Source organism: Dermochelys coriacea, chromosome 2 (assembly GCF_009764565.3).
Source record: "Dermochelys coriacea isolate rDerCor1 chromosome 2, rDerCor1.pri.v4, whole genome shotgun sequence".
Classification (NCBI taxonomy): domain Eukaryota; kingdom Metazoa; phylum Chordata; order Testudines; family Dermochelyidae; genus Dermochelys; species Dermochelys coriacea.
Window position 1 is genome coordinate 152,764,345 of NC_050069.1, and position 12,220 is coordinate 152,776,564.

General features: G+C 44.0%; 1 protein-coding gene across 1 annotated transcript in view; it reads right to left on the bottom strand.

The window, feature by feature from the left end:
• ANKS6 (ankyrin repeat and sterile alpha motif domain containing 6) overlaps positions 1-12,220 on the bottom strand; it is a 78,766-nt gene that overhangs the window by 33,373 nt on the left and 33,173 nt on the right. The window contains 3 exon segments of the mRNA XM_038391931.2: positions 1-58; positions 60-77; positions 9,699-9,871. Of these exon segments, the coding sequence (XP_038247859.1) occupies positions 1-58; positions 60-77; positions 9,699-9,871 (249 nt within the window).

A 12,220-nucleotide genomic window follows, 5' to 3' on the forward strand; every position in this document is an offset into this window, starting at 1 on the left:
GTGTGAGAGTTGGCGATGTGCTTTTAGATGTAGATGAGGTCCCAGATGGAGGTCTTTTTGTTCATCTCCAGTTTCTGCTACAGTTAAAAATAGAAATGTTTTTGTTAACTAAAACTTCCTTCAATTAATTATTTTAATTAAGGCCCCAATTCAGCAAAGCAGTTAAACAGATCTTTAAGATTGTGCTTATGTCCCATTGAAATCAATGGCGCTACACTGATTCATACCAACTGAAAATCTCACCCCCAAAAGGAAGGATATTTGTTAATCTCTCAACTGGAATAAAGCAATAATTCCCCACTCCAAACAAAAGAGATGTAAATATTAATTAAATAACTGTTTATAAAGGATAACATTATCTTAACTTTGGATACAAGTTTTTCATGCACAGATTTAACTAAAACACTACTGATTTAAAAACATAATTTAGGCCCTGATTCAACAACATACATAAGATCATCTGATTGACCATCTGTGACGTTATCTAATTAAAATCTGACCATGCAAATCATTGTTGCTACCACTGTTATACAATTGCAACAAATTTTATACAAAGTATGATGTATGGCCAGAAGGATTAAGCATCCTGCAGGATAACTGACCCAGAGTCAACCATTAGAGAGATGTTAGAACAGTATGTAATGGTAATTAAGGCCATTTCATGGTAGATAGGCTAGAACTTTGACATGCAAACCTATATTGTTAGAAATTAGAGGTGATACTAATTGTATGTGTGTACTCATATATTTTTTAATCCTCGCCATGTAAACAGACACTCCTGTCAGTCACTATAGCTGTTGATTCAAAGATCAAAAGGGAATATTAACATATAGATTAATCTCAGATGAAATGATGTCATTGTTTATATGTCTCTTTTAAAGTTTGTGATAGACTGTCGAGTGGATAAGTTGCCTTATGTTAATCTGTGTGGATAATTACCGCAGATGCTTTGGAAATGGATCTATTCAAAGTCCCCAATAATTGCCTATTGTTTGCCGAAGCACTCGGAGCTGTCACAAGATGGCCTGAAATTGTATAAAGATGCCTTGGGTCCCAATCCTTTTTATCTCAGATCTGCTTGATGCTTCATGCAGGAAAAGCTTAAGTCATAAGATTGAGATCTCTAGTCTCACCTGGATCACCCTGAATATGGACATTGGACTATAACCTATGGACTATTTCTGAAAGAACTCTTTGCAACTACATGGCTCACCATCTCTCATATGAATCTAATCTCAAGAACTGTACTCATGTCTGTATGTATATTGATCTTTTAATCAGTACTCTTTTTTTTCTTTTTTAATAATTTTTAGTTTAATTAATAAAAATTGACTGTAAGTATGTATTTGGGTAAGATCTGAAATATTCATTAACCTGGGAGATAATGTGTCCAAATCTTTGGGATTGGTAGAACTTTCTTATATGATTAATAAGATTTTCAGTAATCCTCATCATATTTGACTTGGTTTCTTGTTGGAGGCCTAAGGCTGGGTTGCTTTCAGGGAACTGTGCTGTTGGCTTCTGGGTAATCAGTGAGGTATTACAGAAGCTGTTTTGTGCCGTCTTGGTAAATCTAAGTCTTGGAATATCCACCACCTTTGGGGATTGTCTGCCACGTTCTTTGCAGTTCACCCTAATTGAGTGACCTCAGTTGGCTCCCCTGGAATCCCGGTCACACCATCAATAGGACTTCATCAAAAGTTTAGAAGTCAGAGATGTGTTTAAGTGCTTTGCTGAACTGGAGCCATGATGTGTGAAGTTTTTCACTACATCCTTAGTATTTATATGATTATATAACACTAGGGCAAGTGACAAACTGTTCTGTATATATTCATTTCACATATATTTATTAAATATATGACAGCATGGAAATGGAAAAATGGCATGGATGATATATGTGAGCATACATGTTTCTGAAGAGACCCTGCCAAACAGTGCCATTACACCTCATCTTATAAATTACTCTGAAGCCATGCACCACCTAGTTTAAAGTTTGCATTATATATGGGCCCAAGGAATCTAGATGACTTTTCCCTAGGCTCCTAGATTCACAGTTGTCTTAAGGCCCCTTTTTGCTAATTAGACTGATGCAAGGGGGCTATAAGGCACACATAAGACATAATATCCTAGCGATTCTGTATCTTTGCAGAAGCTCATATAGGTCATTGCTATAGGGCTGCAAGTTAGTGAAGCTCTTAGGCCATCCTAGTCTGAGCTAGCCACCAGCACATCTTGGAATTTACGCAGGGACAAATGTGCTCCCTGGTCCTTTGGAAATTGTATCATTACTTATTAATATTATTACCTCCTTAGTCCTGCATGTCAAACAGCCATGACTTACATAGTCTAATACAGAGGTGAGCAAACTACGGCCCGTGGGACCATCCTGCCTGGTCCTTGAGCTCCTGGTCGGGGAGGCTGGCCCACGGCCCCTCCCCCGCAGCCTCAGCTTGATGCATTGCCAGCGCTCTGGCCCGCTGCTCCTGCCAGGCAGCTCGGCGGCGTGGCTGACTCCAGCATGGTAAAGGGGCGGGGAGCGGGGGTGTTGGATAAGGGGCAGGGGATCCCCAGGGCAATCAGGGGACAGGGAGCGGTTGGATGAGATGGAAGTTCTGGGTAGGGGGAGGCGGTCAGGGGACGGGGAGCAGGGGAAGTGGATGGGGGTGGGGTTCCAGGAGCGGTTGGGGTGGAGGTCCTGGGAGGGGGCGGTCAAGGGTCAAGGAGCAGGGGGGTTGAATAGGTCAGGGGTTCTGAGGGGGTGGGAAGTGTGAGGGGGTGGATAGGTGGCGGGGGCCAGGCTGTTTGGGAAGGCATAGCCTTCCCTACCTGTTCCTCCATACAGTTGCACAACCCCGATGTGGCCCTTGGGCCAAAAAGTTTGCCCACCACTGGTCTAATACGATATTGCTTTTTGCAGCAGCAGCTGCAAGCCCATGTCTAATTTTTTCTCTCATATTGAATCCCCAAATCCCTCTCTATATTACCTCTTTCTATCCTATATCTGTCATTTGTTCTTCAGTGGTTTTTTTCTTCAAGTGCATTGTCTGCATTTATCTAAATTACTTACAATCTCAGTAATTTATGCTCAGTTCTCCAATCCCTTAGTCCTGTAGGTTATTCTTCAATTGCTTTCCTTTCTGCGTGGCTTTTCTAATCTCTTCTAGTTTGACACTGCCTGCAACTTTGATCAACGTAAAATCGCTACACCTCCTACACTAGTCATTCTCAGATTTCGGGCTGTGACCCTCAAATTGGGCCATGAGTAGTTCTGTGAAAGATACAGATGAGCTTCATTTTTATAATATGTAAAACTGTCAGAGCCATTTTTTTTTCAACCTAGAATGGTTACTTACCCTAAGTAGTTGAGGTTCTTCAAGATACTGAATCCGACGGTAGGGGCACATGCACTTAATGTGTGCAACAGGGGTGTCTTTTGAATAGCAGTGTCAGTTGGGCACACATGCGCCTGTCTCTCCTCATTTTCCCATGTGAGGGAACATATGGTGGAGTGGCTGCAACCTTCAGTGAGTTTTCTCCTTGCAATTCAATGTCCATGTTTGCTATGGGCTTCAAAAGAGGGGAGTTGTGGATCCCACAGTTCCAACAACTCTCAAAGAACTACAGTTACTATAGGGTAAAGTACCATTCTTTATTATTCCAGTGTGTGTCAGTGAGGATCACACTGTAAGTAGCTGGCAAGCAGTATCTTCATCAGATAGTGGGACTGAGGAGTTTCAGCTTCATTAGTCAATAGTAACATCAGTCTGCTCCCCCAAACTTAGCAACATGACCCTAGCATCTAAGTCCAATGCATAATGTTCAGCAAGGTCAGTGGGTTACTCTACATCACTGTCTTGCAGATTTCAGATAGCAATAATATCAGAAGCAGGTGGAGGATGTTGCTGAGCTCTAGTGGAGTGACCCTTAGCATTCAATAGGTCTAGACCAACCAGCTGGTAACAAAGTGAGAGGCACTGTATTATCAACATAGATACTCTTTGTGATGAGATGGTCTGACTTATGGAATCGCCGGCCATCTCCAGTGTGACAAAGTCAGGCTGGACAGCTAGGAGAGAGTGGTGGAAGGCAGGTGTATCAGCAACAGAATGGTAAAGGCCCTTTTCTCTATGAGCTGAAAAGAGAATACTCATGGTCAACTAGGGCACACTGAGTCCAATGAATGGCTGCCTGTGACATTTAAACCCCCCCTCTTTCTTGTGAGACAGAGCGAGAGAGAGAGAAGAGAGAGAGACAAGATGCAGCAAGGGTAGTGGCAACAAGGAGAAAAGGCTTCTCTGGGTGAAGACTCCTCTCCTCCCTGTAGGGGCAGCAACCAAGCTAACTGCTGTGTGGGGAAGAACTGGCACCCAGAAGCCAGTATAACAGGGCAACAGCCGAGAGAAGGGAGAAGAGGTATTCCCTTTTTGTGTTATGAATTTGTTTTTTTTGTTTTGGCTGAAGAGTACTGCTTGGGCCTACCCTGCGGCCCAGGTTGTAAGTATCAGAAAATAACCACCCCATGAGGAATAAAAAACTCTCTGGAGTGGGACTGATTTACACCAGGTCCCCGCATGGGCAGAGGGGAAATGCTCAGCCCGATGAGTGAAGGAGGTGCCTCGCCACACCAGAAATAACTGGGGAAGCATCTGAACAGCATGGTCCAGTTGATGTAATAGAGTAAGGCTCTGAACACATCCAGAGTGTGTAACTTCTCTCTCTCAGTGCACAGTGAGATTTTCAGGAAGAAAACAGATAATCAATGTATAGAATTCCATCTTAATCAAAGACCCCGTGGCGATGAACCTAGAATGTGGTTTACCTGTCCCTGTGAAAAGTCAAATGACTGATGACAGTGACTCTGAGGTGCATCCTATGGGCTGGATAGACGTCTATGTGAATGTATATGTCCTGCAAGTCAAAAGTCACAAACCAGTCCTTAGCCTTAAGGAATGGAATGATGATGCTGTCACTCTTGAGAGTAGGTCAGTGTTCACTGCCCTCTGTTGGGCTGGTATTTATGGGGCTTGTGGTAGGGGCTGCGGTACAGATCCCCAGGGATCTTAGCTTGGCCCTTGAGTCCTTAAGTGAATGGTGCACTTCATCAGTGAGGCTGCTGAAGAGCTCCAGAGCTCTATCCCCTCTATAGTCTATGGTGGATTGGACCTCTTTGGGGATACTAGACACTTCAAGCCCATATAATGGTTATGGCCATGATCACTGATCTAGCAGCCACACTGAATGCATTCATAGCCACTTGCAATGCTGTTCTAATGAACTTCTGACCCTCTTTTATAATCTCCTTCAGTTTCTCCCTATGCTCCTGTGGGAACTTGGATAGGAAGGGAGTCACTTCCACCCTGTGAGAAGTTATACTTTTCGAACAGGGCCTGACAGTTCACCATTGTGAAGTTGTAATGAGGTCAAGGAGTATGCCTTCTGTCCAAAGAAGGTCCAGTGTCTTAGTGTCCTTGTCCTTCAGGGTGCCCTTTCTAGATTTGGACTTCTCTTGCACTGCTGAGACCACCAGGGACCCTGGGTATGGATGGGCATAGAAGTGTTCAATGCCCTATTGAGATATTTGATATTCTTTTCCACCTGTTTGGATGTGGCAGAAGTCTGCCGAAGCCCCTTCACCAGCTTGAGTATACCCTTGCTGATGGAAGGGTGATATTGGCCATTGTCATAGAGTTCAAGATGTCAATGAGCTTGTGGACTTCTACTGTATCACTGTGGTTTTAATTGCCAGGGTCTCCATGGTCAGGGTCAGGGGTCATGGAATACATGAAATCACAGTCACTGAAGTGGACTCCAGTGTCACTGCCTTGTCTGACTCCTTGGGTAAGGTCTGGGGTTCCTGTTGTCCCTCTGTTGTTGGTTACGGTTGATCCCAGTTCACTTGGGTGGGAGGCCCTCATTAACAATACCACTAGTGAGTGAGAACTACATTCACTTTTTTAAGCGTGGAAAGGGGATCTGCTCCAGGACACATGTGCCGATGTTTCCCAGTAAGACCAAAATGGCCAGGGTGGCATATGGATACTGGTCCAGTTGCAGTTGGCAGTCTAGTGCCATTCACATCTGGCTTGAGGCGGAGCCTTGACCTCTGATCTCCTTCTGGGGTCAGTTCCTTATTCCTATTTGACACTGGCAAAATGAATAGCTTGAAGAAGGGAATGAGGATATACCTCCTCAAACGGTGGTGATGTGAGATGTACAGCCCCAGTACTGATGATGCCTGTGCCACGAAGGTCTCAATGTGTAGCAGGCCTGTGAGGTGGATGTTGATTCTTCAAGTGTCATGAATCTTGAGGCTGTGATTGGCTTGATCACTCGGTACCGATGGTCATCTTCAGTGTGATAACTTCTGCACAGCACTCATGGTCTGGCCTGCATCCTCTGCACTCAGGGTGGCAAAATACTTTGAGTAGTTTTGTTTGGGATGCTTCCTTCAGGAAGAACCAGCCTGATGTTTGGAGCAATCTTTATACTACATATTGGCTTGTCTCTTGGGTGGTAAGGGCTGAAGTGTGGGGAGCGTAGGTGCTGGATCCTTTGGTATCTGGGTCGATGCCAAGGCTGCCAGTGTTGAGATTGCTGGTTCTAAGGTTGGTGGAATGGAGGCCATTGGCACTGAGGAAGCCAGTGCCAGTGTTCTCAGCACCCTCTTGGGTGTCTTCTTCTCACTACAGGATCCCGGAGTATAGTGCCTGCTTGAGGGGGCCCCAGGTAACTTCTTCAGTTCTGGCTTTGCAGTTACTGCCTCTGGATCCAAAGGGACCCTCTTGGACTTCTCCAATAGTATAGCTTGAGACAAACGTCCCTTGACTTGCGGGTCCTCAAGGAGACAGACCAGCAAACTGAGTACCTGTGACAGGCATAAGAGGCATCAAGAGTGTCCATCAGTCTGGGGGATGAGGCCATCGTAGGATGGACAAGGTTTGAATCCAGACAGTTTAGAGTCCAGAAGGTGGTTGACGCAAAATGCCTTACTCCACTGGACAAGGGAGCAGTCAGATTAATTTAGATTAATTTTTTAATGCCAATAGCAATCAAGTATAGATAGGGTCCTACCAAATTCACTATTTTGGTCAATTTCATGGTCATAGGATTTTAAAAATCGTAAATTTCATGATTTCATATATTTAAATCTAAAATTTCACTCTTGTAACTGTAGGGGTCCTAACCCAAAACAGGGATGTGGGAGGGTCGCAAGGTTATTGTGGAGGGGTTGCAGTATTGTCAGCCTTACTGCTGGTGGTGGCGCTGCATTCAGAGCTGGGCCACCGGAGAGCAGAGGTTGCTGGCCAGAAGCCCAGCTCTGAAGGCAGCACCACTGCCAGCAGCAGTGCAGAAGGATAACATAGTATAGTATTGCCACCCATACTTCTGTGCTGCTGCCTTCAGAGCTGGGATGTTGGCCAGCAGCTGCCACTCTTCAGCCACCCAGCTGTGAAGGCAGCAGCACAGAAGGGTAGCATGGTATGGTATTGCCACCCTTACTTCTGCACTGCTTCTGGCAGGGCATTGCCTTCAGAGCTGGGTGTCTGCCCAGCAGCCACTGTTCTCTGAAGGCAGTGCAGAAGTAATGGTGGCAATATGGCGACCAGCATACAGTAAACTTGCAATCCCCTCCTCCCCCCACAACCTCCTTTGGGGTCACGGCCCCCAGTTTGAGAAACGCTTGTTTCCCCCATGAAATCTGAATAGTATAGGGTAAACGCACCCAAAAGACCAGATTTCACGGGGGAGACTAGATTTCATAGTCTGTGACACGTTTTTCATGGCTATGAGTTTGGTGGGACCCTAAGTACAGATTAAGGGGGAGGACAGTGTTCTTCTCACAGTAGATTTGAGAATAAAACAAAGGTTATAAAGCTCTGAAAAGGGTAGTGGTTCAGACACTCACAGGATTCCTTGCTTGCTACCAAGAGGGAACTGAGAGAAGGTTGTGGCAGCTCCATCCTTTATGCCCTTGCACAAAACCACAAGGAGGCACAGGGCGCACACCTGACCTCAATAGACACTGTTATTCAAAAGACTTGTGCATGAGCCACATGTGCACCTACGTTGGGATCCTCATTGACACACTCTCAAAAAACTATGCGACATATGGTTGCAGACAATGTTACAGATATTATTCCAGTTACAAAAATCACAAATGCATTCCTGTTCCTATTACAGCATTTTTGGCCTTTTTAGCTGAAACTGCATAAAAGATTCTTGTTTATACAATCACAGAAGAAAAAAATTAGTGGTTTGGGGGTAGCAGAGGAGATGTTGAGCAGGGCTTTGGAGCGGAGCCTGGAGCTGGAGTGCGAAGCAGATCCGGAGCAGTGGAGCTGCAGGTTTTTGCCTGGAGCTGGAGCGGAGCCGGAGCACAGCTCCAAAGTCCTGAAGTTGAAAAACCTTGCTCTAGATCAATTATAATAATATTAATACAATACTGAGTGCTAAAGTAATCCCTGCAAAATGACATGCATATTCTCTCTCTTTCTCTCCACTAATGGTCTATCAGTCAATTTATATCCATTCCCCAGAATTTATTGCAAAAAAATATTCTAACTTTTCAATTAGATTCTCAGGCAGGACCACATCAAAAACTTTACCAAAATCTAAGAATACTGGGCCTGATCTTGATCACAGACTCGTGTAAATTAAGAAAACTGTCTTGAAGTCACTAGAGTAAAAGCAGTGTGAAACAACTGTAACAAGATCACCGGACATAATAGGGTTTAATCTGGATTCCCTCTTTTCACCAAGGCCCCTGTTCAGTAAGGTATATCAACAGTCCCACGGATGTGTTTCAATTTTGGTATGTGCTTAAGTACTTTGCTGAATTGTGGCTCTGACTCGTAATAGTATTGCAAAAGGTCATCAGAATTGTTTGCCACAATTAGCTGTTTATGAACCTTGAGCTTCAGCTGGACATTTTCTAAGTGCTTACAAATACATTTCTTCATGAAGCTAAAGCTTAAAGTTATATTATTCTGCTTCCCTAGAAAAATGTTTGGGTTATCTCTTCCTTATTACACAAGCTTTTTTCTCTGGCTTCAGTTCAGGAGAGCACTCACACATGTTCTTAAGTTCCACTGGCTTCAAAATTAAAGTTAAGCATATGCTTAAGTATTTTGCCAAATCGGAGCCTTAATTCTTGGAAAGGGCATATACTTCACTACCGCTGCATATCCCATCTTGTTTTATTGCCTCTGCTACAGAGAAAGGATGTCAACGTTGCTATTTATTTATTTTTAAATTTCCAGGAAAACGCTGCCTCCTAACCCCCTTTGTGCATATTCAAGTCTGGTTGTGAAAACTTTGTTCCAAAGAATTAGCTGCTGAGCAGAGTCAGATTCAGGAGGTTTTGCATGCTAAGTAGCCCCATGTCAGGCTGACAGAGTTATTTTCAGGAAATCTATTAAAGTCTGGGCTGTGATTACATTTATTTAAAATGAACCAAGCAGAAAATAAATAAAAACTTCTCTTTATTTTTGCCTGCCTTTGTACAGATTTGTTACTAAGGGAAAGTTTGGTGGAGCTGACATGCTTCTACCCCTGTGTCAGACATTCACACATTTTAGCCCCATTATATGTTGTGTAATTGTGTTTCCTACCACACATGACTAAGGCATGTTTCATTAACTACTTTGTTAAGTATAAGGTATTTTAGCAACAGGAAAACTTAAAACTCGTATATATACCTTTGCAATACGTCCATTGCCAGCTATCTGAGTGCACTGCTGCAGTTCAGGAAGAGTGGATGAAGCAGCTGTGTGGATTGAGCTATATTGCTGGCTGGGTTTCTGTTCAGGTAAGCCTGCTGCTTTTTTCCTTTGAGCTGCAATTTGAGACAAAACACTATCTGCACTGCCACCTGAGGAGGAACCATAAATTAAAAAAAAAAGTTAGGTACAAACAAGCAACATACTAAATAAATTGATATAATTAAAAAAAACAAACAGATTTGTCCCTAGCCCACCTCCTCCACCACCCTACACCCTCCAAAAAACTTCAGTGCATGGACAAAAATCTCTCCACACCAATGCTGGTAGTCCTTGTAGGAGTTACTGTTTCTTCCGGGGAAAGAGTTAGGCTCCCAGGAAAGCCTTGTGTCTTTCTTGGATTGGCCTGTGGGGGGCAGGAAAGTAGAAGCAAATTAGCAAGAATGGGAAAATCCACTAAATCCCTGGTCTCAATGCAAGAAATTCCCACTGCTGCGGGGGAGTGGGAAAAAGAGTTGCAGATACTTTGAAGCCAGCGTGGACTTGATACGTGAGTATAAGTGTTCCTAAATTCTAATCTTGGCTCTGCTACTGATTCACTGAGTGGTCTTGGGTAATTAACTTCAACCTTCTGTCTCAGTTTCCCCATCTGTAAAATGAGGACAATAATACTTATCCATAACCTCATTTATCTGTTAATCTCTGTGCAGTGCTTTGAATGCATGAAGCACAATATAAATGGCAAGCATTATTATCTGAAACTGTTCACCTGCCCACCTATTAATCTGCTGGTCCCAAAATCCTGCAGTAGCCCTTAGCGTATCAAGTGTAGTAGGAGAAAAAAATATGGGGAGGCAGCCACCACCTTTGGGCAGTATCAAGACAGTGGCAGTAGCCTGTTTTGCCACCAGCGCGAGTGAACAGAGACACCAGGAGAGGGAAAATACTTGAAAGGCAGACAAATGAAGGGAAAGATAAAGCCAGCAAAGACTATCTAAAGTGATGGAGACAGAAGGCTGAGAGCTGCTCTCCATGCTTCCAGGAAAGCAGCAAAGCAAAGACTAAAAAGCTGGATGTGGGGGGTCAGTCTATGTATATCCTTGGGCTTCCATTACTCTTTGTCTCCAGGTTTCACTCGCTGTTTTGCAATTCCAGCAGGACAGGAGAAGAGGGGGATGCCTGACAAATGAAAGTTAACATTTTTCAATTATTTTTATCCAAAGTCAAACTTTTTTCTAATTATCCATTTCACTGAACTCTAAAGGACAACAGGATCCAGGTACCAGTTCCAGGTTTATGTACTGCTAACAGAGATGGGTTTGCCTTCTGGACAAAGGGTGTCAAGCATCATAACGTTCTTTGAAAATGCTGCCTGGTTTGAGGAGAGCAAGGCTGAAGTGTTTAGTGACACACTAGTAGTCATGCTGGTCTTACTATTACTTGTAATGCCGAAAGGTCCCAGTCACAACTGGGGCATGCTGAGGTTGTGTTTCTCTCTCCAGTGTCAGGTGTGCGGCTGTTGCCTCATTTCCCCCACTGGAGACTGTCTTCCTGGACTAATAAGATGATCTGGTTCTCTTGCCGCAACAGTCAAAGTAAAAATTCTCTCCTTCCAGGGAAATAAGTCCAAACACACAAATATAGGTGCTTCTGGCTTCAGCAGTCCTTTTCCCCTCACCGGCTATGTAGTCCTTCACCCTTTGACACAGGGGACCTCCTTCTCCCCTTGTATCAAGAGCTGACAACAATCTCCATTGCAGGGATCAGTCAGATTTTGCAATACCTCAGGCTTAACTGTCCTTTTTCTCCTCAATGCAGGAGCTTGCACATAACCTTTCTAGGAGGTGTCTTGTGACCTCCATTTAGTACAGGCCCCTACACCAATCTGCTCCAAACCCAAGACTGCCATTCTCCATTATCTTCCTGGGGACATCCCCTACAATGCCTGTCTCTGGTCAGGTCTTGCTCAGGTCTCTTCAGCCAAGCCTCTCACAGGTTTTGTTTCTGGCTCCTTCACAGGGAATCATGTCAGCCTTGATATAGACACCAGATCCTGGAGAGTTTCCCTGAGCAGCTGCTACTCTTCTTGAATCTCTCCCACTACTGACAGCATGAAGCTCTTGATAGGATGCTTCTTCCTTCCCAGTGAACTTGCTCACTATCAGTTAATGCTTCCTGGACTTGAAGTCCCACGATCCAGTACAAAATTAGGCATTGCTAAGAGATGGGCCTAAATTCTCCTTAAAGGACCAGCTTTCCCTGTAACAGGGTCTTACTGTGTGAGGGGCCTTATGAAGACACAGGATGAAATTCTGGATCTATGGAAGTTAACGACAACATTTTCACTAAAAAGAAAAGGAGTACTTGTGGCACCTTAGAGACTAACAAATTTATTTGAGCACAAGCTTTCGTGAGCTACAGCTCACTTCATCGGATACAGACTAACACGGCTGCTACTCTGAAACCTGTCATTATGCAAAATTTTCACTGGTTTTAACAGA